This window comes from Oncorhynchus masou, chromosome 6 (genome assembly GCF_036934945.1).
Source record: "Oncorhynchus masou masou isolate Uvic2021 chromosome 6, UVic_Omas_1.1, whole genome shotgun sequence".
Taxonomy (NCBI): Eukaryota; Metazoa; Chordata; class Actinopteri; order Salmoniformes; family Salmonidae; genus Oncorhynchus; species Oncorhynchus masou.
The window spans coordinates 39451362-39477604 of record NC_088217.1 but is presented as its reverse complement, the minus strand read 5'-3'; the positions used below and the strand labels follow the sequence as shown (position 1 = coordinate 39477604).

Sequence of the window (26243 nt, the reverse complement as noted above, 5' to 3'; positions counted from 1 at the left end):
TTACTGTACAGTATGGCTACAGATACTGTAAAAGGTCTCCTTGCCAAAACATGCCAACATGATCACTATTTAAAAATGAGACTTAATTTTTGTTTGGCATGAACATATCTTGTGGATTTTTCGTAGGTCAAAAATGATCAGGCAATTCATTGATAACAAATAAAAATAAATCCATGTTTTGCTGCAGTAGAAACATACATTGCACATCTTTTGATTAATCAAAATGAAATTCATAGGGCAAGAACAAGAATGAACTTCCACATGCAAATTAAAGTGTTACAATTTAATTGTGTTGATTGATTCCCGCATGCCATATTTCCATGCAGTTTTTTCTTACAAATGCAATGTAAGGACAGAACAAACTGATAAAAGTAATAATGTGCAGAACATAGGAAAGACTCAATAGATGGGATAGCTGACAACATCACGAAAACGATGTGCACGCTTCCATGGGGCAGAAGACAGCATGTTGTTGTCATTCTGGATGGCCAGATTGTTAGAAAGAACGACAAGAAACTGCCATGTGGGGCTTGTTTCAGCTCATGCCATCTTGTTATTGATACCATGTCTTGTTTTGAGGTGTTTTGACTGATGTCATGTCAATGCTAATATGGCAAAAAGTTGCTAGCTAGCTCACTGTAACAATGTATTTGAGAGACAACAATTTATCATTGTGCAAATGTATTTATGTTTTCAAGAGACTAAATATAGTTTACATGTTGTCAACAATCCAAGCCAAACCTGTCTATTTTGCCCCATGGTTGCACGCACGTCGGTTTTGTTGCTAAACAACCAACCCCTCTATTACTGTGCCACAATACAGTAAATGTGTACAGTATAATATGTTTAAGGTCAGGTTACCAACTGTATAAAAATGATGAATTTGTACAATACCATTATTTGACATGGAAACCAAAGAAAACATTATGTACAAGAGTTGACAACAATGGGTAAATTAAACACCCTTTTGTCTAGCTGTGTACCTTCTTTTGCAATGCATCATGGTATTGTTCACTCACTGTCCTCCAGCAATGTGCTCTTTCAATATAGAATATCACTATTAAATATAGGCGACAGACCCAAACAGGACCTTCATCCTGCACATTCATGCGCCTTTCCAATGTATGAGTTCAGTTAGTTCGAGAAAGTCGGCCTATGGGCTATCCTGACCACATTGTATGTATTCAGTCCTGGTGCATCAAAGCCAGGGGACAGACCTCGCTTGTCAAACACATAAAAGTTAAAGAGCTGCCCGTCTTGGGCCTCAAGGGAGACAGACGCGGTGCTGACCCGCAAGACACAAGGGTACTCTTTCTCAAACACCACCCTAAACACCCTGTCCACCAGGTAGTTGAGCTTTATTGTCCGATATCTCTCTGGGATCAGGTCCTCAATCTGGGGACCAAACTGCTGCATGATCAGAACTCCGTCTGCCCCAGCTTTGATCTCATAGAAAGTGATGTTTCCGTAGGTGAAGAAGCCTATGTAAGGGTCTGGATTAGGGGGAGGGATGAGAATCTTCTTGGACTCCCGGAAAGCCCTCTCCATAGCGGGTATTATGTGGCTGTAAGCCTTGGCCAACACATCCTGCTTCTGAGGTCTGGTGCCAGCCATCAGCACTACCAGGCCCAGCTTGAGCCTGGGCACAAGTGAGAAGGTGGCTGAGTAGCCGTCTAGGTCTCCATCTTTACGCACCACCTCGTAGCCCAACTGCTCATTCACCTCCCATGGTGTGCCGGTGCGATTGGCAAAGTAGTCCTTATCACAGCGGAACAGAGGGGTCAGCATGATTTTCAGGGTGTCAGGCTCCAGGAGCTTGCGATGGTAGGCCCCCAACAGCATCATAGCCAGCTTGGCAAGGTCAGCGGCAGTGGAGAACATCTGGCCTGAGGGGCGGTACCAACCCAGGTCATACAGAGGGGCTGGCTGGCCACTGGAGTAGACGCCCACAGCCATCTGGCTGTGGATCCCTGGGGTGATGTCGAAGCCTGTATCCTCCATCCCCAGCCGGTCCAGGATGTTATCATTGATCCAGCGCTGGTAGTCCATGCCCACCACCTTCTCAGCCATGACGTGGGCCAATAAGGAGAAGGCTAGGTTACTGTAGTGGCATCTGCAAAACACAGAGCAGCAGAGTGAGAAGTCATTCTGATAGGGTAGACTGCAGGGTTAATACAGCCCACAGGATTGTTGGAATTAAACACTTGAGCCGTCTATTTACATCCAAATGAGTGTAGAAAATATGCTCCATTATATTACACACGTAAATATTGACTGAATGTTAAATGGCACAAGGACATGCACAACATTTTAATTACTATATTGCTCTTCTGATATCGAACAATGGGAATGACTAAGGTCTTACTTGGTGCCAGGGTCTGCAACGAGGACATCGTCTTGCAGCAGATTCACTGCAGCCTGTGTTTTCCCCTTCCATAGCAGGTTAGTGGCTCTAAGTCTTCTGGGTAGACCTGCAGTTAACAAAACACAACATCTTTAGTGTTTACGTATCAAGAAAGCAAATACATTAAATACATTAATTTAGCTATTATAACCTTCATGCCTCAATGACCAAAGTGCAAACCTAATCAAATCAAATCTATTTTTCAAAGCAAGGAATTGTAGGGTGCCATATTGAAGTAACAGGCTTGGATATTGTGGTGTAATATGCTAATAAAAAGACAATACATACTATTCTGTGGGAGGTGTATGTCACTGGTACATTGGCCTCTATATTTGTGTAGATGTTACCATTACCAAGGTTTGTCAATTCAGAGCATCACCCATCAATAAGTGGAACTCATCGTCCCTCAGCACTCACAGGATCTATTTCTGATGATAAGCAGATGCAGTGACAATCTGAACAGTTTCTGTAACTTCAGAGGTGTTTAGAAGGCGATCTGGGAACCTGCTTAGAGGTTTAAGGGCTCTGACTAGAGATTGCAGTATGGTGGCATTTAAATTAAATCAATGAATAAGATCATCAATATTACATTATAGTGGCCACTTTGGTCATAATAGCATGAAAGTTTTCAACACTGCAGCTGAGCACATAAGGTACACAACGGGTTTTCCCTCACTGTCGTGTAAAGGGTCGGCATGACCTGGTTTCCAATCCCAGGTGGAAGGGGGGGGGGTGGTCCGTATCTCACCTGAGAGCTGGCTGGCCATCCTGCGCAGGGTGACAGAGGAGGAGCGGATCTGAACCTCTCCACTGTCCAGAAAGATCAGACCGTCTGTTACGTACTTGAGCTCAGAGTCCCGTGACTTGCCCAGAGGGTTTTTAATGGTGAAGTTCTCCACATATTTCTCAAGTGGGTCATCCAGAGAGGCAATCTTCCCATCCTCCCACAGCCTGTACAGCATCAGCGTTGGGAAGATCTTTGAAAGGCTGGCAATCCTGTAGGGCAGGAATCAAACAGGTGTTAATTACTACTGTAATTCCCCTGATGCCTGCAAAAAGCTTTTAAAGAAATCATTACAACAAAAACTATGGCAAGCATGCACAAATGAGTACTATTCTTCTTATTGTAACATTCTTTCATTTGTACATGCTCTCTCTAAAGCTTTCTACACTCAGGCTTTTGACCTCACAATGTTTTCTCTGCCTCATCTCGCAGACATTCTTGCAACAACATAATTTTTTAACTCCGTTAACACACTGAGGGGTTTGGAGTTTAAAAAGACATCATCATACCACAGTATATGTGTATTCAAGGGCCATGCTGACACCACTCAAGACAGGGCTGGAGAAAATCTGGAGCCAATGTTGATGAAGACATGATGAATAATAGCCCATACATAGTTCAAGACATAAAGTTGGTCAGTATTCAATCAAAGGCGCATGGTCGACAAGAGTATTGCAGTTGACTTTTAAAGGTAATTTACGCTTAATCCGCTTAATTTATCGTGAATGCAATCTCCACAAACATCAAGTGAATTGGATTTGAAATGGGTATTGTGACGGTACAATGGGCTTGTCAACAACACTCCTTTGATTTCATCCCAGCCATACATTTTCAAGCCAATTTTGGGCTCCAATTTATTGCTGAGATGACAACATACCACAAATATGAAGAAAAAAAATACAGCAGTGCTGCCAAGGCAGCAACTACTCTTCCTGGGCTCCAGCAAACTTAAGGCAGTTATAAAAAAGGGTAAACATTACAATACATTCACAACAGATTTCACAACATATTAAGTGTGTGCCCTGTGACGACCCTCCCACTCTGTCTGCCGAATTCTTTCTCTTTGCTCATGTTTCCTTAATAGGATGTCTGTGGGTGGAGCTGGGAGTGTCGTCACCGAAATGGGACACACCTGGGTTCGGGTGTAATTATATTTAGTTTACTTTAGTTAATAAATATATTTTGTTATTCCTTATCTCCACGTTGTCTCACTTTTTGTTACACACTTTGAGCCGGTTCGTGACAGCCCTCAGGCCCCTACTCTACTATCACATATCTACAACACAGAATCCATGTGTACGTGTGTGTATAGTGCGTATGTTATCGTGTGTATGTATGCATGTGTCTGTGCCCATGTTTGTGTTGCTTCACAGTCCCCACCCTTCCATAAGGTGTATTTTTACATTCCACATGACTTACTTGATGTGGAATGTAGCCATGTAGTCATGGATCTATGTAGTACTGTGCGCCTCCCATAGTCTATTCTGGACTTGAGGACTGCGAAAAGACCTCTGGTGGCATGTCTTGTGGGGTATGCATGGATATCCGAGCTGTGTGCCAGTAGTTCAATCAGACAGCTCGGTGCATTCAACATGTCAATATCTCTCAGAAATACAAGTAGTGATGAAGTCAATCTCGCCTCAACTTTGAGCCAGGAGAGATTGACATGCATATTATTAATGTTAGCCTTCCTTGTACATCCAAGGGCCAGCTGTGATGACCTGTTCTGAGCCAAGTCCCTCTTTGTGGCACCTGACCACACGACTGAACAGTAGTCCAGGTGCGACAAAACTAGGGCCTCTATGACCTGCCTTGTTGATAGTGCTGTTAAGAATGCAGAGCAGAGCTTTATTATGGACAGACTTCTCCCCATCCTAGCTACTGTTGTATCAATATGTTTTGACCATGAAGGTTTACAATCCAGGGTTATGCCAAGCAGTTTAGTTTCCTCAAATTGCTCAATTTTCTCATTATTCATTACAGGATGTAGTTAAGGTTTAGGGTTTAGTGAATGATTTGTCCCAAAACAATGCTTTTAGTTTTTAAATATTTCGGACTAACAATCCTTGCGCCCCATTCTGAAACTAATGGCAGCTCTTTGTTAAGTGTTGCAGTTATTTCAGTCACTGTGGTAGCTGCCGTGTATAGGGTTGAGTCATCTGCATACATACATAGACTAAACTGCTTGGTATAACCCTGGATTGTAAACCTTCATGGTCAAAACATATGGTTTTACTCAAAGCCAGTAAGGGGCCTAGACAGCTGCCTTGGAGAATTCCTTATTCTACCTGGATTTTGTTGACAAGGCTCCCATTAAAGAACACCCCCTGTGTTCTGTTAGCCAGGAAACTCTTTATCCACAATATAGCAGGGTGTGTAAAGCCATAACACATACGTTTTCCAGCAAAAGACTACGATCAATAATGTCAAAAGTCACAATGAAGTCTAACAAATAAAAGTCTATCAATTTATCAAAAAAGTCTATCAATTTCACTTAGCCAATCATCAGTCTTGTGCTTCTTGAATATCCTTCCCTATAAATGTGCTGAAAGTCTGTCAATTGGTTTACTGTAAAATAACAATTTGAAAAGGCATGATTTGGATGGGCACACACTTGTCTACAGTATATAGGGTCGCACAGTTGACAGTGCATGTCGGAGCAAAAATTAAGCCCTGAGGTCAAAGGAAGTGTCCGTAGAGCTCCGAGACAAGATTGTGCTGAGGCACAGATCTGGAGAAGGGTACCAAAACATTTGAAGGTCCCCAAGATCAGTCGCCTCCATCATTCATAAATGGAAGAAGTTTTGAACCACCAAGACCCTTCCTAAAGCTGTCCGCCCGGCCAAACTGAGCAATCAGGGGAGAAGGGCTTTGGTCAGGGAGTTTAATCTCAGCAGCAATCAGACCATTATGCTAAAGTGGCCAAACGGAAGCCACTCCTCAGTAAAAGGCTGTCACGCCCTGACCATAGAGAGCCTTTTTATTCTCTATTTTGGTTAGGTCGGGGTGTGACTAGTGTGGATAATCTAGGTTGTTTTATTTCTATGTTGGCCTGGTATGGTTCCCAATCAGAGGCAGATTTTTATCGTTGTCTCTGATTTGGGATCATATTTAGGCAGCCATTTCCCCATTGTGTTTTGTGGGATCTTGTTTTAAGTTAGTGCATGTGGCACCTCTGATGTCACGGTTCATTGTTTGTTTCTTTTTGTTTGGAAGTTTCACGTAAATAAATATGTGGAACTTTAATCATGCTGCGCCTTGGTCCGTCTCTCCACACAACCATGACAAAGACACATGACATCCCGCTTGGAGTTTGCTAAAAGTTACCTAAAGGACTCTCAGACCATGAGAAAAAATATTATCTCGTCTGACGAAATGAAGATTGAACTCTTAGACCTGAATGCCAAGTGTCACGTCTGTAGGAAACCTTGCACCATCCCTACGGTGAAGCATGGTGGTGACAGCATCAAGCTATGGGGATGTTTTCAGTGGTAGGGACTGGGAGACTAGTCATGATCGAGGGAAAGATGAACGGAGCAAAGTACAGAGAGATACATCATGATAACTTGCTCCAGCTCGCTCAGGATATCAGACTGGGGTGAAGGTTCACCTTCCAACAGGACAACAACCCTAAGCACACGGCCAAGACAATGCCGGAGTGGCTTCGGGACAAGTCTCTGAATGTCCTTGAGTGACCCAGCCAGAGCCTGGACTTGAACCAGATCAAACCTCTCCGGAGAGACCTGAAAATAGCTGTACAGCAACGCTCCCCAGTCAACCTGACAGAGCTCGAGAGGATCTGCAGAGAGGAATGGGAGAAACTCCCCAAATACAGGTGTCAAAATTTAAGGTAGACTCACCAAGATGACATTGCATGCACAAAGCAAACACATACTGTAGGCTGTTTACACAGGCATCCCAATTCCAATATTTGACCAATTATTTGCATATCTGAAACCTATGTGATCTATTTCTAATGTGTAAACAGCAAAAAATATACATGGAATCTGATCTTTTCACTACTGATTTATACAACAGCCATATAAAGTGTTTTTTTTGGCACATGACCTGCCATTACCATGACAACCACCTCAAAAGTTAAAAGATCAATAACAAGAAATGAGTATTGCATCTGTGTGATACTTCAGTGTGATTGAGGCTACATCCATGTGATTGCCTAAATCTGATATGGGTTACATCTAAAACCTAGTATGGACAGTCAGAAAAAAAGATTGGATTTAGAAAGAAAATCAGATTTGGTTCTTACGGTGGCTGTGTAAACAGCCTTAGTGGGTCAATGTCCGCAACAACTAAAATCGTTGAAGCTGGTCCCAAAGCTATAGTTAAATTTTAAAAAAATAATTAGAAACGTTTTTTAAAGTACCACATTGTAGCAGCGTGAAGCGCACCCGTTCACATGCACAGATACTCTGTGTGACTGTGTGAGAGCGAAGTTTTGCATGCCGCTCATTTAAATATCTCCGGTGCTGTTCGTTGCAGTCATCTCACTGAGTCTATCTTTAAGTAAAGCCCTAAAGCAAAGTCACATGACTTTTACAGCTCTCATTTCATTCGGTAATGATCACTCTAACTGGAAGCTGTGCATCAGTGAATATAGATTCCTGTTGGTCAGTGTTGACAACTTTACTCTGAAACCAGAATACCTATTACAGCTTTTTGGTACATGACGGTGCATTGTAGTGGCTAACTGTGTCAGAGGCTAATTGCTGTGTGACATCAATGCCTCTATCAAGAGCAGCAAGAAAGCTGTGACTGATAGATAGTACATTCACATGCTCAGAGCACGTAATACGTCATACAATGTAATAGTGCTATGATTGCAAGCTAATGCAATCGGACAACAGAATTACACGCATGTCCCCGAATTAGGAAATGAATAAGAAAGGGCTAAGGGTGCTTATAATTAATGACCATGAAATCAAAAAGAACAGACCGGTCTTGGTCATTACTCTGGAGGGCTCAAAGAGCCCTGAGATCTCTGCTGCTCCTTACCTATAGATGGTGTATTCATTGGGTGGAGCTGATAGTGGGTCACTTCCATTCCTCTTGCCAAAGTTACCAGTCCACAGAACGGTGTCATTGAAAATCACAATGGCCGACAAAGAGGGAAGACTGGCAGGGTTGACACTCTGGCGCAGCAGTGTGTCCACCTGAGTGAGAACATAACACTTATGAGCATTTATATCGACTACTACAGCTGTAAACACTACAAAACAGAAATTCTTACTGAGAAACAAATTGATTCAGAGACTCTCCCTCAAGGTTGAACTGTAGTTTCAGGAAACAAGACTTTCAAAAGTTACCCTGGGTCTTGAAACTTTTTAAGGTGCTATGTGGACAAAATAGACTGCTTCCTATTGATTTGTTGTGATGGAGGTGCTGCCAAGGCTTGGCAGATGCTGAATGAACTGACATTATTCTTAACTGTCACAGGTAATAGGCAGATGGAATGACTTCATACAATGGACACAGTCAGAATGACAATCTAATATCTAATATAATGACAATCTGTTGTTTTTATGAGGTGCAAAGCAGTAATGTCTTAATGTATGCAGGGATATTCAGTTAGTATAAAATATACAATGAGTTCCAATGTGGTTTTGTCATTCTGAGGACATTGTTAATAGGATTCCAATGGGAATTTCAACACTCATCCATAATAGACCGCTGCTTATATGGATATGTGCTGGGACTGGTAGGACTGCTCTCCTCTCCTCTCTATTTTGTAGAATGCCCTTCACTGTCTGAGTTATATTAGTGCAGGAACGGGTCACGTCCAACTCAGAGGCTTCTTTATCAAACATACTTTCTTTATCAAACATATTTCTCTGCATGGTAATACAACCCCTATGGGGGAGTGTGTCTAGGAAATTGTTAGAACGCATTATCACTAACACATGTTCCCTGTTCTTAGTCGGACATGAACAGAATGTGCATAGTCTGAATGGCCCAAGGGAGCTCTTACCTTTTCTAGTGCCTCTTTCAGGGTAGGGATAGGGTGTTCCAGGGGGAGAGGCTCAGGGAAGCGTGGGCACATCCGTTCTGATTTGGCATTGCCTCCCATGCCTTCATCTGGCAGAGTGACAGAGAGAGATATAGGAAGAAGGGGAAAGAAGTTGGGCGTTTATTGAAATTCACACTTGATGTTGGTGGAGTAATATGTATGACATGACATGGAGACGAACACAATGTGCCTTAATGGACTTGCACAGGACTTCATTAATCACCTGCGTTCCCATGTCTGTAGGCTACCACAAAGGATCCAATTTGCACGCAAACACAGTCATAAAGGTGATTAATTTCGAACGCACTGTGAATTTCGAATGAGCAGTTAATGGAGACTTTCATTTACACAGGATTAGATCTTGCCTTTATAGCTCCTAGAGTTACGATAGTCAACAGGCCCATGGGCCTACAGTATGTTAATGAATTCAGATTCAGTACTAGATCATACAGCCATGGTGTGCTACTGAAAGAGTAAAAGTGTAAGAAGCAGCACTTCAGTAAAGAATGCAACTAAAGTGTCACGTTCTGACCATAGTTCTTTTGTGTTTTCCTTGTTTTAGTGTTGGTCAGGATGTGAGCTGGGTGGGCATTCTGTTGTGTGTCTGGTTTGTCTATTTCTATGTTTGGCCTGGTATGGTTCTCAATCAGAGGCAGGTGTTAGTCATGGTCTCTGATTGGGAACCATATTTCGGTAGCCTGTTTTGTGTTGGGATTTGTGGGTGGTTGTTTCCTGTCTTTGTGTTTTCTGCACCAGATAGGGCTGTTTCGGTTTTCACGTTTATTGTTTTGTATCCTGTTCATGTTTGAGTTACCTTATGAAATAACCATGAACTATAACCACGCTTTTGGTCCGCCTCTCCTTCCCAGGAAGAAAGCCGTGACAGAATCACCTACCAAAACAGGACCAAGCAGCGTGGTGACAGGCAACAGCAACAGCGGCCGAAGACACAAGACTCTTGGACATGGGAGGAAATCCTCGATGCGAGAGGACCCTGGGCACAGCCATGAGAATATCGCCACCCCAAAGAAGAGCTGGAGGCAGCGAAGGCGGAGAGGCGCTGGTATGAGGAGGCAGCAAAGCGGCGTGGATGGAACCCCGAGAGTCAGCCCCAAAAATGTATTTGGGGGAGGGGTGGCACACAGGAAGTGTGGCGAAGCCAGGTAGGAGACCTGCGCCAACTTCCTGTGCTTACCGGAGGGCGAGAGAGTTCGGGCAGGCACCGTGTTATGCTGTGGAGTGCACGGTGTCCCCAGTGCGGATGCATAGCCCGGTGCGGTACATACCAGCTCCTCGGATCGGCCGGGCTAGAGTGGGTATCGTGCCAGATGCCATGAAGCCGGCTCTACGCATCTGGTCTCCAATGCGTCTCCTTGGGCCGGCATACATGGCACCAGCCTTGCGCACGGTATCCCCGGTTCGCCTGCACAGCCCAGTACGGGCTATACCACCTTGCCGCACTGGCACGGTCCAGTCTATCCAGTACCACCGTCTGTCACGAGCTGCCAGTCTCCCGTCTGTCACGAGCCGCCAGAGTCTCCCGTCTGTCACAAGCCGCCAGAGTCTCCCGTCTGTCACAAGCCGCCAGAGTCTCCCGTTTGTCACGAGCCGCCAGAGTCTCCGGTCTGTCACGAGCCGGTCTGTCACGAGCCGCCAGAGTCTCCGGTCTGTCACGAGCCGCCAGAGTCTCCCGTCTGTCACGAGCCGCCAGAGTCTCCCGTCTGTCACGAGCCGCCAGAGTCTCCCGTCTGTCACGAGCCGCCAGAGTCTCCCGTCTGTCACGAGCCGCCAGAGTCTCCCGTCTGTCACGAGCCGCCAGAGTCGCCAGTCAGCCAGGATCTTCCAGAGCCGCCAGGATCCGCCAGAGCCACCAGTCAGCCAGGATCCGCCAGAGCCGCCAGTCAGTCAGGATCCGCCAGAGCCGCCAGTCAGCCAAGATCCGCCAGAGCCGCCAGTCAGCCAGGATCCGCCAGAGCCGCCAGTTAGCCAGGATCCGCCAGAGCCGCCATTCAGCCAGGATCCGCCAGAACCGCCATTCAGCCAGAAGCTGCCAGAGCCGTCAACCAGCCTGAACTACCTCTCAGTCCTGAGCTACCCCTCAGTCCTGAGCTACCCCTCAGTCCCGAGCTGACCCTCAGTCTCCCGTCCAGTGGGGCCCTCTGTTAGGGTTCCTAGGCCAAGGTCGGTGGCGAGGGTCGCCACTCAAAGGACGCTAATGAGGTGGACTAAGACAATGATGGAGTGGGGTCCACGTCCAGCGCCAGAGCCGCCACCGCGGACAGGTGCCCACCCAGACCCTCCCCTATAGGTTTAGGTTGTGCGGCCGGAGTCCGCACCTTGGGGTGGGGGGGTGGGGGGGCTACATACTGTAACTAAAGTGTCACGTTCTGACCATAGTTATTTTGTGTTTTCCTTGTTTTAGTGTTGGTCAGGACGTGAGCTGGGTGGGCATTCTATGTTGTGTGTCTGGTTTGTCTATTTCTATGTTTGGCCTGATATGGTTCTCAATCAGAGGCAGTTGTTAGGCATGATCTCTGATTGGGAACCATATTTAGGTAGCCTGTTTTGTGTTGGGATTTGTGGGTGGTTGTTTCCTGTCTTTGTGTTTTCTGCACCAGATAGGGCTGTTTCGGTTTTCACGTTTATTGTTTTGTATCCTGTTCATGTTTGAGTTACCTTATTAAATTACCATGAACTATAACCACGCTATTGGTCTGCCAATCCTTCCCAGGAAGAAAGCCGTTACATAAAGCCTAGGGGTAAAGATGAATTTGGAAAATAAAACCATTGACTACACTTTATATTTCTCTAGAAGTTCTCTATAATATTACTTTCTCAGATAGCTGCCACAGAAACCTTTAGCAAAGAGGAAATTACGGGGAAAGTACAGTAGCATCTCACTGTCATCAGAAATAGGTGGACAATCTAAAAACACCTTTAGCACGACAGTAGGTTGCTTCACTGTGAGCACTGTAGTGGGAAATACTTTGATTAATTATTTCCTGTGTTTGATTTTGTTATCTGTAATGTTGATTATGAATGATATGCAATGCAAATTATTATACGAGCGGAGAGATGCTGACATAGGCATTCCATTGTTTGGAGAAACCAGAGTTAACCATATATTTTAAATATCATGTTAAAACCCCATGCTAAACATAGTGTTAATGACATGTTTGGTCAGGTAATTTTCTCATGTTAGTCTGCAATTATCTGTTGTAACTGACTACTGATGATCATTTTACTTCTAAAACAGACCTTTGGCCTGTTTAAGTGCTGATGTTACAGTTGAAGTATGTTTACATACACCTTAGCCAAATACATTTAAACTCAGTATTTCACAATCCCTGACATTTGATCCACGTAAAAATTCCCTGTCTTAGGTCAGTTAGGATCACCATGAGTTATGAGTTATTTCAGCTTTCCTTTCTTTCATCGCATTCCCAGTTGGTCAGTTTTCATACATTCAATTAGTATTTGGTGGCATTGCCTTTAAATTGTTTAACTTGGGTCAAATGTTTTGGGTAGCCTTCCACAATAAGTTGGGTGAATTTTGGCCCATTCCTCCTGACAGAGCTGGTGATACTGAGTCAGGTGTGTCGGCCTCCTTGCTCACACACACTTTTTCAGTTCTGCCCACACATTTTCTATAGGACTGAGGTCAGGGCTTTGTGCTAGCCAATCCTATACCTTGATTTTGTTGTCCCTAAGCCATTTTGCAACAACTTTGAAAGTGTGCTTGGGGTCATTGTCCATTTGGAAGACCCATTTCTAACCAAGCTGTAACTTCCTGACTGATGTCTTGAGATTCAATATATCCACATAATTTTTCCCCTCATAATGCCATCTATTTTGTGAAGTGCACCAGTCCCTCCTGTAGCAAAGCACCCCCACAACATGATGCCGCCACCCCCGTGCTTCGAGGATGGGATGACGTTCTTCGGCTTGCAAGCCTCCCCCTTTTTCATCCGATGGTCATTATGGGCAAACAATTATATTTTTATTTCATCAGACCAGAGAACATTTCTCCAAAAAGTACGATATTTTTCCCCATGTGCAGTAGCAATCCGTGATCTGGCTTTTTTATGACAGTTTTGGAGCAGTGGCTTCTTCCTTGCTGAGCGGCCTTTCAGGTTATGTCGATATAGGACTCGTTTTACTGTGGATATAGATACTTTTGAACCTGTTTCCACAAGGTCCTTTGCTGTTGTTCTGGGATTGATTTGCACTTTCCTCATCAAAGTACGTTCATCTCTAGGAGACAGAACGCGTCTCCCTCCTGAGCGGTATGACAGTTGCATGGTCCCATGGTGTTTATACTTGTGTACTATTGTTTGTACAGATGAACGTGGTATCTTCAAGCATTTGTAAATTGCTCCCAAGAAGGAACCAGACTTGTGGAGGTCTACAATTTATTTTCTGAGGTCTTGGCTGATTTCTTTTCATTTTCCCATGATGTCATGCAAAGAGGCACTGAGTTTGAAGGTAGGCCTTGAAATACATCCACAGGTACACCCCCAATTGACTCGAATGATGTCAATTAGCCTATCAGAAGCTTCTAAAGCCATGACATCATTTTATGGAATTTTCCAAGCTGTTTAAAGGCACAGTCAACTTATTGTATGTAAGCTTCTGACCCATTGGAATTGGGATACAGTGAATTATAAGTGAAATAATCTGTCTGTAAACAATTGTTGGAAAAATTGCACAAAGTAATGTCCTAACCGACTTGCCAAAACTATAGTTTGTTAACAAGACATTTGTGGAGTGGTTGAGTTTAAAATGAGTTTTAATGACCCCAACCTAAGTGTATGTAAACTTCCAACTTCAACTGTATACTTTCTTGTAAACTCTGCAGACAGTGACTAAGCCTGCTGTCTGAGTTGGAGTCTTTAAGAAGATTTAGTGACCTTGTTCACAGAAAAGTTGTCTGCTGATAGTGGAGGCCAGTTAGACATTTTCTTTGCTCTAATGCTGGATATTGTCTCTCTGTTGCAACTTGTATTAAACCAGAATGATTTTGATTGACTTCATCCACAACTGCTCTTCTCTTTTATTCACCTCAAAATCCATATTTCAAGCACTGTCTGTCTAATCCATTGACCACCCACAGAAAACAGCTAATAGGATTTCACAATCACACCTCAGACAACTGTAATGACTTGCTTGGAAGCACTTCAATCTATCCTCATGTGGCTTCCAGGCAAATAAATCCATTCTGAAGGGAGAACTTTTCATGCCCTGGTCGAAGTATTTTGTGTTTGTCTTCATTTATTTGGTCAGGCCAGGGTGTGGTATGGGTTTTTGTATGTGGTGTGTTTTGTATTGGGATTGTAGCTTAGTGGGGTGTTCTAGATAAGTCTATGGCTGTCTGAAGTGGTTCTCAATCGGAGGCAGGTGTTTATCGTTGTCTCTGATTGGGAACCATATTTAGGCAGCCATATTCTTTGAGTGTTTCGTGGGTGATTGTCCTGATGTCCGTATGTCCTTTCGTCTGTCGTGTATTTAGTTTGCACCAGTATTAGGCTGTTTCGGTTTTCGTTACTTTTATTGTTTTTGTAGTGTTTGTATTTTGATTTGTGTTTATTCATTTCATTAAACATGGATCGCAATCTACACGCCGCATTTTGGTCTGACTCTCCTTCACACCTAGAAAGCCGCAACAGAATCACCCACCACAACACGACCAAGCGGCGTGTCAACAGGCAGCAGCAGCAGGAGATATATAATAAGGATTTCTGGACATGGGAGGAAATCCTAAATGGACACGGACCCTGGGCAAAGCCTGGAGAATATCGCCGCTCCAAGGAAGAACTGGAGGCGGTGAAAGCGGAGAGGCGCTGGAATGAGGAGGCAGCACGGCGGCGTGGAAGGAAGCCCGAGAGTCAGCCCCAAAACTTTCTTGGGGGGGGGGGCCTCAGGGAGAGTGTGGCAGAGTCAGGAGTCAGACCTGAGCCAACTCCCCCTGTTTATCGTGAGGAGCCAAGGAGGAGACCAGAACCAGAGCCAGTGTTGGAGGTGAGCGAAGCAGAGACTGTGAAGGAATTAATGGGGAAATTGGAGGAGAGAGTTAAGAGGGAGTTGCTGCGTTGGTGCTTTAAGCATGGAATTCGCCCGACGGAGCGTGTCGGGATTTGATGGCACCTGGGTCAGCGCTTCATTCTCGTCCTGTGGTGCGTGTTAGTCGGCTGGTGAAGATTGTGTCAGCCTCACGCACCAGGCCTCCTGTGCACCTCCCTAGCCTTGCACGTCCTGTGCCATCCCTGCTCTCAAGATCTCCAGTACGCCTTCACGGTCTAGCCCATCCTGTGCCACCTTCACACACCAGCCCTCCGGTGGCAGCTCCCCGCACCAGGCTTCCTGTGCGTGTCCTCGGCCCAGTACCACCAGTGCCAGCACCACGCATCAAGCCAACAGTGCGCCTCGCCTCTCCAGCGCTGCCAGAGCCTTCCTCCTCTCCTGCTCTGCCGGAGTCTCCCGCCTGTTCAGCGCTGCCAGAGCCTTTCTCCTCTCCTGCGCTGCCGGAGTCTCCCGCCTGTTTAGCGCTGCCAGAGCCTTCCTCCTCTACAGCGCTGCCGGAGTCTCCCGCCTGTTCAGCGCAGCCAGAGCCTTCCTCCTCTACAGCGCTGCTGGAGTCTCCTGCCTGTTCAGCGCAGCCAGAGCTGCCAGCCTGCATGGAGCAGCCAGAGCTGCCAGTCTGCATGGAGCAGCTAGAGCTGTCAGTCTGCAAGGAGCTGCCAGTCTGCAAGGAGCTGTCAGTCTGCATGGAGCAGCCAGAGCTGCCGGTCTGCATGGAGCAACCAGAGCTGTCAGTATGCATGGAGCAGCTAGAGCTGTCAGTCTGCAAGGAGCTGCCATTCTGCAAGGAGCAGCCAGTCTGCAAGGAGCGCCAGAGCTGCCAGTCTGCATGGACCTGCCAGAGCTGCCAGTCTGCAAGAAGCCGCCAGAGCTGCCAGTCTGCAAGAAGCCGCCAGAGCTGCCAGTCTGCAAGAAGCCGCCAGAGCCGTCAGTCAGCATGGAGCAGCCAGAGCCGCCAGTCAGCATGGAGCAGCCAGAGCCGCCAGTCAGCATGGAGCAGCCAGAGCCGCCAGTCAGCATGGAGCAGCCAGAGCCGCCAGTCAGCATGGAGCAGCCAGAGCCGCCAGTCAGCATGGAGCAGCCAGAGCCGCCAGTCAGCATGGAGCAGCCAGAGCCGCCAGTCAGCATGGAGCAGCCAGAGCCGCCAGTCAGCATGGAGCAGCCAGAGCTGCCAATCAGCATGGAGCAGCCAGATCCGCCAGTCTGCCAAGATCCGCCAGTCAGCCAGACTCTTCCAGATCCGCCAGTCAGCCAGGATCCGCCAGTCAGCCAGACTCTTCCAGATCTGCCAGTCAGCCAGACTCTTCTAGATCTGCCAGTCAGCCAGACTCTTCCAGATCTGCCAGTCAGCCAGACTCTTCCAGATTCGCCAGTCAGCCAGACTCTTCCAGAACCGCCAGTTAGCCAGGATCTGCCAAAACCGCCAGCCAGCCAGGATTTGCCAGATCCAACTACCTGCCGAGCTTCCTCTCAGTGCCGAGCTTCCTCTCAGTGCCGAGCTTCCTCTCAGTGCCGAGCTTCCCCTCAGTTCCGAGCTTCCGCTCAGTCCCGAGCTGCCTGAGGCCCGAGCTGCCCCTCAGTCCCGAGCTGCCCCTCAGTCCCGAGCTGCCCCTCAGTCCCGAGCTGCCCCTCAGTCCAGTGGGGTTTTGGGTGAGGACTACTAGGCCATGGTCGGCAGCGAGGGTGGACTATCCTAGGACGTGAGGAGGAGGGACTAAGACTTTGATAGAGTGGGGTCCACGTCCCGCGCTGGAGCCGCCACCATGGACAGACGCCCACCCGGACCCTCCCCTATGGTTTTTGGTGTGCGACCGGGAGTCCGCACCTTGGCGAGGGGCGGGGGGGGGGGTTCTGTCACGCCCTGGTCGAAGTATTTTGTGTTTGTCTTCATTTATTTGATCAGGCCAGGGTGTGACATGGGTTTTTGTATGTGGTGTGTTTTGTACTGGGATTGTAGCTTAGTGGGGTGTTCTAGATAAGTCTATGGCTGTCTGAAGTGGTTCTCAATCAGAGGCAGGTGTTTATTGTTGGCTCTGATTGGGAACCATATTTAGGCAGCCATATTCTTTGAGTGTTTCGTGGGTGATTGTCCTGATGTCCGTATGTCCTTTCGTCTGTCGTGTATTTAGTTTGCACCAGTATTAGGCTGTTTCGGTTTTCGTTACGTTTATTGTTTTTGTAGTGTTTGTATTTTGATTTGTGTTTATTCATTTCATTAAACATGGATTGCGATCTACACGCCGCATTTTGGTCCGACTCTCCTTCACACCTAGAAAGCCGTAACAGAACTGCCGTGTTTTGGAACTTTTCTCTATTTCCCTAAAACAAATGGACTTTCTAACTAATTTCTAGACGTTTCTTTGTGTGCAAAATCTCAGATTGTACGTGTCAAAGTTAATGCAGAGGAAGCAGGAACTACATACTATAATCTCGGTTAACCCAGAACTAAAGTGTCAGGAAATTGGTCAGCTGCTCAATTAAGTTCTGGATCCATGCATGTTAATAGAAGAGATGATGAGATGCTAGAAAGATGAGCAGAACCGTAACAAGGAGCTCCACCCTCTTTCTTTGCAAGTTATGGGTGAAATGTCCCCTCCCTTTCCGAAATTTGAACGATGCTAATGCCTGAAAAATGTCTAAATAACCAGTAACAAAAAACCAAAACACCGGAATTTCTGCTGCTTTCATCCTACACATCCCATTCCTCCCTGACAGATTCTATGGTACCAGTTATGTTTCTGTAGATCTGTCCAAGAGAGATTGCATGTAAAGATACTGTAACCACTAATATTCTCATAAGCTTTTCCCATTTACCTCAGACACAATGTAACAAAACCCCAAGAGATTGACAGGCTGAAATGTTTAGAGTGAATTGATGCTGTTTACTACATAATATGTTGAATTGCTTGCTCCTGACAATATTTTCAGTTTGGTACTAATGTTTTCACGGACAAGGTTGAATGCAGGGAGTGAGCCTTACCTGGCAGTAACTTTGGCAGCTGGTACTGCCAGAGGAAACATCCTGTCATGACCAGAGAGAGCAACAGGAAGAACACCATGCCCAACTGAGTCCATTTCACCTTCATCTTCTTGGTCTTGGTGAGCCCCTCAATAGCAGCAGCAGGGGCAGGCTGAAACATGCACGCCCACGCACACATACACGTGCGCGCGCACACACACACACACACGGTTAGGAATGGGCTTTCAGAATGCAAAGAGATCAACAGGAACGAGGGGTTTTACCATGTGGCATATGTCATTTTAGAACATTAGTGAGCTAACTTGCTGAATTATAGTACGTACAGTACTTAGATAATAAACACAATCAAGACTACTTACCACTTAACATGGGTGCATTAAGGGCAGGCAGAAGATAATAAAAAATGCTCTCTCTCTCACTGACTAAGCATCTGAACAATCCACTCAGCGCCATGGACCACCAACTCTCAAATTCCAATAGTGGTTGATGTTCTTCCCTGTAGGTTTCACTGTACAGGGTTATGGCACAGACATGGCTTCTCATTCTTACATTTCCTCACTGGCCCGTGCCATAATCCTAGCCATCAGCACTCCTCTGACAATTAAATTTCCTCTCTGACAAGCACGGGCCTCTGACATCATAATCCCCAGATTTACTCCACTAAAGCCCGTCTGAGCGGGAGGGGAAATCTTAATCTCTAATCCCCCACGAATCAATTCACTTCAGTCCAGTTTCTGCCACTGCTGGGAACTACCGAGTAGTCCCGGCTGAAAAACATAGCGTCTACTCAACCCTTACAGGAGGAGGGTATGTTTGCCTCATGAGGCACATTAGCGGGGAACATGAGTTGACAAGGGAAATCACATGGGTACACATAGTTAGAGCGCTCCATCGGACTAATATGTTAAGAGAAGGACACTGACTGAGACATCTTAGGAAGGAATACAACTTCACTCTCTCTATTCCATAGCTAACAGTCACACAACATAAACACTGTACACATAGGCTACATCCTGTAAAGTACAACTATGCATAGTGTATGGGTGTATGTTCCTTGGCTATGATTCATTTATTGATTCATTGATCTATTTGTGTGCCTCAGGCCTCAGGTCATTGTATCAGGTGTCAGTGGGCAGATCGTGGGCCTGAGTCTGCTCGGGGCAGACTAGGTGTTCCTAGGGTTACGGTCCTGCTTGGCTGCAGGGAGAGGTAACCACCAATATATATAAACTAAATACAGGCACCAAGCTCTAGTAATGACTGTTTGCATTAGATTTAGCTCAATAATCAATAAATTAATGAATGGTGTTGTAATCAATTAGGAATGGTTGTATTTTTTATATTTCTTTATTATTTTAACGTTTTTTAAAAATGTTTAAACAGGGATTGGCTGTTTTCATGAAATAGATAATTGTGTTTCGATTAAACAGGGAATGGGCTTTCCAAACAGAGTAGCTAAGCAGGAATCAAGGATTTCAAGCACTTCTGAAGGTTCAGAAAAAAGTAGAACTTATATAATGCCCAACATCAAAATCCTGTCTTACTCAGCAATTACTTTACTCACCATCTCTCATAGATTGGACTTAAGTTTCATAACATTTTCAGTGAATCATTCAATCTTTCTAAATTCAGCTAGAATGATGGCTGTTTTGATAGCAGTGGAAGGCTGTGAATCATTGTAGGCCCAGTAATGTATTCTGATATACATAGGACTAATGATGCTACAGAAAGAGATAATGTGTGAAAGTAATCTGGAGTTGATCCTGATTTCATAACCAGTTGATGGCTGTGGAACACGCAGCTGTCCCATTTGAAAGGAGTCAGGAGATGTGGTGAGTAAGCGGCACAGAGTCAGATAAGCTCCAGCGCAGACACACAAATGACCTGCAGTCTCCCACTCAGGAAGTGTGTGTAGTGTTGTATATAAGCCTTTACCTGCTGTGGCTGAACTCCATCCAAAGATGTCTCTCTCAGCACTTTGCTGCCTGTCTTCCCCATTACTCATGAGCACATTCTGAAACATGAAAAGATGTCTACATCAAACAGGACTTTTTTTTTGCAGTTTTAGCAGTGAGCAATACTGAAAAGACATCACTATAGCTTTAATACCTGTATGATAGAAGTATATTAATAAGATCATTTGTATAAATAATTCAATACAGCCAATAAAAACAGTTGCAGGTAGTCAATGTCAAACTGAGCTGAGGAAATATCAAACAAATAGATCAACACATCAAATAAGATAGTAAGGCAGGCCTTATCTAAGTGAACTATGAAGCCATCTTGTCTAGACTTCCTCTTTTTTCTGAAAGTGTGAAGAGTGCCGGTGTGCAGTCTGGCACAAGAAGATTACAATTAAAGCTGACTAAGTCACTCCTGTCATTACACCAAGCTGTCAAGCATACAGAAAGAACCAAACTGGTTTCTCAGCATAGAACAGCTCCCAGGTGCTGCCATAGATAAACACCCCTGTTGTTACTAATGCAATTCACAGGTTTCCTGATGACGCCATGGGCCGACGCCTCCTTCATTCTATTTCCTCTTATGGCCTTGGATTGCCTTCTTAATGAAGCTATTGAGACCATTTATCTGAGGTAAAGCTGGTAAATTGCATGCTTGAGTGTGTTGGGGTAGGTTCCTTGTTCCTTGTCAATCATATGCTTTTTGGTGAAATCAGTAATCAGACAATATCTTTAAGTAAATCAATCATTAATTTATTAATGCAATTGCAGACATAGCACGCATGTTTCCGAGTAAGTTCTACAAAATAGGAAAGGGTCCAAGTTGCTTTAACATGCTTGCAGTCAACCCCTAGTGATGCAACTGCCTTCGTCAACACCTTCTACTCATGAGACCAAGCCCATGCATATACAGTTATACAAACTTGCAGGAGCAAACAATAGTTCCAGTGTTTTCTAAGGTCTCAGCAGTAATTGTCCACTCCCCAAGTTGCTTTATAGTGGTATGACTTGTCTCTTATCTCTTTCACTCCCCTGCAGGGTTCTGTGTCTATGCATCTCTTTTAGCCTTGACAGACACCCTGTTTTGACTGCAATAACTCACACATCTCTCAGACCGTTTCTTATAAGAAGCAGAGACTAGACCTTATAATGCATGTATATATTGCTAATCTGCTGTCCAGGACCCTATAAATGTAGTGGGGGAGGGGTCTTATTGCCCTTCCCCTTCTATTAATAAAACATAAGCATAATCAATTATTATAATACATCAATCATTTGGTGCAGCCCCCTGAATCCCATCAAGTGCTATCCAGCAGCACTATTCTTTTCAAAATAACATTTTAAAGTGGAACTCAGGGCTCACAAGAGTTCAACAACTTTATGACTTTGAGGTACAAGACAAATGACATTATATAGCTTCATGTATTTGATGATTGTGTGATATTGTCATTGTGTGTGAGACAAAGCTATGTTTTTCCAATGCTGGATACGGACAGTTTGAGATTCTTAATTAATTGCGAAACAAGCTTTTGTACTTGTTCAATCCTATAAATGATGTTGACCTGTTAAAGATGCATGGTCTTCAAATGTTACAAAAGGTTCCTTGCTGTTTGCCTGGGCTGGGGTGATTCATATTGGAATAGATTAGGTTACACGCGCAAACAAAGGGCTTTTGATACATCTTGTGCTTGCCAATAAAACACACAGCCTACTGCACTAAACAGTCACAATCTTTTACATATTGACTTGTCTCCAATTCCTGTTGATCCTGTTGATCCAAATCCTGTTGATGGCCAATATTGGTTTACTTATACTGTCCAGGCATTGCTAGAAATGTTTTCCCCTATAATTTGTCCAATAATTTATCACTTAGATGTTCTACATCAGCCACTCAGATCATATCCAAAGGAATAATTTCTTGCAGATCTGGTTAAGTTATACATTAGTTGCATAATGTTTATGCAATTATCATGCAGGCAAGTTTGGCAGCAGCCAGGTTACAGTATATGATGTCATATTGATATAACATCAACAACATCATGCTTTCAACAATTAAAACATTTGTTTCAAGAATAAATTCAGATTTAAAAGTAACATTTCAGATACTGTCCTTTATTTTACTGACGTCATTCACAGATCATGCTTTGCATTCAAAGTGAATCAAACTGAGTAAAGCACTGCTCACTGAGAGGCTTAGACCTTTCCTACAAGAAAATATGATGAACTGGACATCTCACGTAATCTTATTCATGCTCTTGAAAAGATGAACCCATTAAGGAGTGCATGCAGAAGCCATGTAAAAGGGTGTTTACAAATGAATGCTATGCATTTTCTCTTCTGCTGCCAAGTGTTTTGATCTACCCACTAATAATAACTCTGAATTCATACTTTAGTGACGTCGGTGATGTCTTATTAACCATCTATAGCTGAGTCACTGACTAGCAAGCGTAACATTTCAGATTTGTGATGGCAAAAGGAGGTTGTATAGTGTGTTCTACTTCTGTAAACACTTTTGATAATTACTAATCTACTCACATACTTCCTTTAATATTTTTTATTGGTTTGGGATTTGCATTTTCTCCTGTAAAAATATATCTGACAATACATATAAAATTGCTTGAAATGTTGTACACCTGTCAATATGCTAATTTGGCAAACATGAGTACAACAGAATCCAAAATGTACATTGTTTTATTCAGACTGGCTATCTGATGTACTTAAATTCAAATGTTTATCTAAATGTATTCACGTCTGTGTGCCCTTGCATAGAATGCAATGCAAATGCTCAAGACAGTATAATGATCATCTCTAAAAATTGTTGAGTAAAAGTTTACTGTGAATTATGATGCTCATTGAATTATTAACTACTAAGAACAACTGCACTGACTTAAATGCTCGGTACAGTGTTCATTTTTTCAGTATTTGTTTAAGATTTAAAATAATGTTCCAGTTTTAGAGGGCTACTATGTCTAGATCATATATAGTACCAGTCAAACATTTGGACACACCTACTCATTCAAGTTTTTATTTTCTACATTGTAAAGTAACAGTGAAGACATCAAAACTATAAAATAACGTATATGACATCATGTAGTAACCAAAAAAGTGATACGTGATATACACTGCTCAAAAAAATAAAGAGAACACTAAAATAACACATCCTAGATCTGAATAAATGAAATATTCTTATTTAATACTTTTTTCTTTACATAGTTGAATGTGCTGACAACAAAATCACACAGCAATTATCAATGGAAATCAAATTTATCAACCCATGGAGGTCTGGATTTGGAGTCACACTCAAAATCAAAGTGGAAAACCACACTACAGGCTGATCCAACTTTGATGTAATGTCCTTAAAACAAGTCAAAATGAGGCTCAGTAGTGTGTGTGGCCTCCACGTGCCTGTATGATCTCCTTACAACGCCTGGGTATGCTCCTGATGAGGTGGCGGATGGTCTCCTGAGGGATCTACTCCCAGACCTGGACTAAAGCATCCGCCAACTCCTGGACACTCTGTGGTGCAATGTGGCGTTGGTGGATGGAGTGAGACATGATGTCCCAGATGTGCTCAATTGGATTCAGGTCTGGGGAACGGGCGGGCCAGTCCATAGCATCAATGCCTTCCTCTTGCAGGAACTGCTGACACACTCCAGCCACATGAGGTCTAGCATTGTCTTGCATTAGGAGGAACCCAGGTCCAACCGCACCAGCATATGGTCTCACAAGGGGTCTGAAGATCTCATCTCGGTATCTAATGGCAGTCAGGCTAACTCTGGCGAGCACATGGAGGGTTGTGCGGCCCCCCAAAGAAATGCCACCCCACACCTTGACTGACCCACCGCCAAACCGGTCATGCTGGAGGATGTTGCAGGCAGCAGAACATTCTCCACGGCGTCTCCAGACTGTCACGTCTGTCACATGTGCTCAGTGTGAACCTGCTTTCATCTGTGAAGAGCACAGGGCGCCAGTCGCGAATTTGCCAATCTTGGTGTTCTCTGGCAAATGCCAAACGTCCTGCACGGTGTTGGGCTGTAAGCACAACCCCCACCTGTGGACGTCGGGCCCTCATACCACCCTCATGGAGTCTGTTTCTGATCGTTTGAGCAGACACATGCACATTTGTGGCCTGCTGGAGGTCATTTTGCAGGGCTCCTCCTGCTCCTCCTTGCACAAAGGGGGAGGTAGCGGTCCTGCTGCTGGGTTGTTGCCCTCCTACGACCTCCTCCACGTCTCCTGATGTACTGGCCTGTCTCCTGGTAGCGCCTCCATGCTCTGGACACTACGCTGACAGACACAGCAAACCTTCTTGCCACAGTTCGCATCGATGTGGAATCCTGGATGAGCTGCACTACCTGAGCCACTTGTGTGGGTTGTAGACTCCGTCTCATGCTACCACTAGAGTGAAAGCACCGCCAGCATTCAAAAGTGACCAAAACATCAGCCAGTAAGCATAGGAACTGAGAAGTGGTCTTTTGATGTCAGAAGGTGAATTCACCAATTTGTAAGTCGCTCTGGATAAGAGCGTCTGCTAAATGACTTAAATGTAAATGTAATGTAATGGTCACCACCTGCAGAACCACTCCTTTATTGGGGGTGTCTTGCTAATTGCCTATAATTTCCAATTGTTGTCTATTCCATTTGCACAACAGCATGTTATTGTCAATCAATGTTGCTTACTAAGTGGACAGTTTGATTTCACAGAAGTGTGATTGACTTGGAGTTACATTGTGTTGTTTAAGTGTTCCCTTTATTTTTTTGAGCAGTGTGTCACACCCTGACCATAGTTTGCTTTGTATGTTTCTATGTTTGGTTTGGTCAGGGTGTGATCTGATTGGGCATTCTATGTTACATGTCTAGTTTGTCTATTTCTATGTTTGGCCTGATATGGTTCTCAATCAGAGGCAGGTGTTAGTCATTGTCTCTGATTGGGAACCATATTTAGGTAGCCTGTTTGGTGTTGGGTTTTGTGGGTAATTGTTCCTGTCTCTGTTTGCACCAGATAGGGCTGTTTTGGTTTTTCACAGTTCTTGGTTTTGGTAGTCTATTCATGTGTAGTTTCTTTATTAATGAACCATGAGTAATAAACACGCTGTGTTTTGGTCCTCCTCTCCTTCAACTCCAGAAAACTGTTACACAGTGTACATGATTATATATAGTACCAGTCAAACGTTTGGACACAGCTACTCATTCAAGGGTTTTAATATTTTTTGCACTGTGGACATCAAAACGACAGTCCATCATTACTTTAAGACATGAAGGTCAGTCAATCCGGAAAATGTCAAGAACTTTGAAAGTTTCTTCAAGTGCAGCCGCAAAAACCATCAAGTGCTATGATGAAACTGGCTCTCATGACCACCACAGGAAAGGAAGCCCCAGAGTTACCTCTGCTGCAGATATGTTCATTTGAGTTAACTGCACCTGAGATTGCAGCCCAAATAAATGCTTCACATAGTTTAACCTGTAACAAACACATCTCAACATCAACTGTTCAGAGGAGACTGCGTGAGTCAGGCCTTCATGGTCGTGCTGCAAAGAAACCACAACTAAAGGACAAAAATAATAAGAGACTTGCTTGGGCCAAGAAATACGAGCAATGGACATTAGACCGGTGTAAATCTGTCCTTTGGTCTGATGAGTCCAATTTCAGATTTTTCGTTCCAACTGCCGTGTCTTTGTGAGACGCAGAGTAGGTGAACGTATGATATTCTCGTGTGGTTCCCACCATGAAGCATGGAGGAGGAGTTGTGATGGTGTGGGGGTGCTTTGCTGCTGACACTGTCTGTGATTTATTTAGAATTCAAGGCACACTTAACCAGCATTGCTACCACAGCATTCTGAAGCGATACACCATCCCATCTGGTTTGTGCTTAGTTGGACTAGCATTTGTTTTTCAACAGGACAATGATCCAAAACACACCTGGCTGTGGAAGGGCTATTTGACCAAGAAGAGTACTGCATTAGATGACCTGGCCTCCACAATCACCCGACCTCAACCCAATTGAGATTGT

The 26243-nt window shown here is 44.5% G+C and overlaps 1 protein-coding gene across 3 annotated transcripts; it reads right to left on the bottom strand.

Moving 5' to 3' along the window:
- Positions 1-1134: 1134 nt before the first annotated feature.
- Positions 1135-20269, bottom strand: LOC135541110 (putative beta-lactamase-like 1). 3 transcript variants are annotated; one of them, XM_064967229.1, is made up of 7 exons: positions 20207-20269; positions 18272-18422; positions 9175-9281; positions 8202-8359; positions 3153-3400; positions 2366-2471; positions 1135-2113 (listed from the first exon to the last, which is right to left on the bottom strand). In XM_064967229.1, the coding sequence occupies exons 1-7, from the start codon at positions 20267-20269 to the stop codon at positions 1135-1137; spliced, it is 1812 nt and encodes a 603-aa protein (XP_064823301.1). The 3 variants fall into 3 exon arrangements, with proteins under 3 accessions (XP_064823301.1, XP_064823300.1, XP_064823302.1); XM_064967228.1 differs by having other exon boundaries at positions 18272-18435; positions 20208-20269; XM_064967230.1 differs by lacking the exon at positions 20207-20269 and adding an exon at positions 13939-13941 and having other exon boundaries at positions 18272-18377.
- Between the last annotated feature and the right edge of the window lie 5974 nt (positions 20270-26243).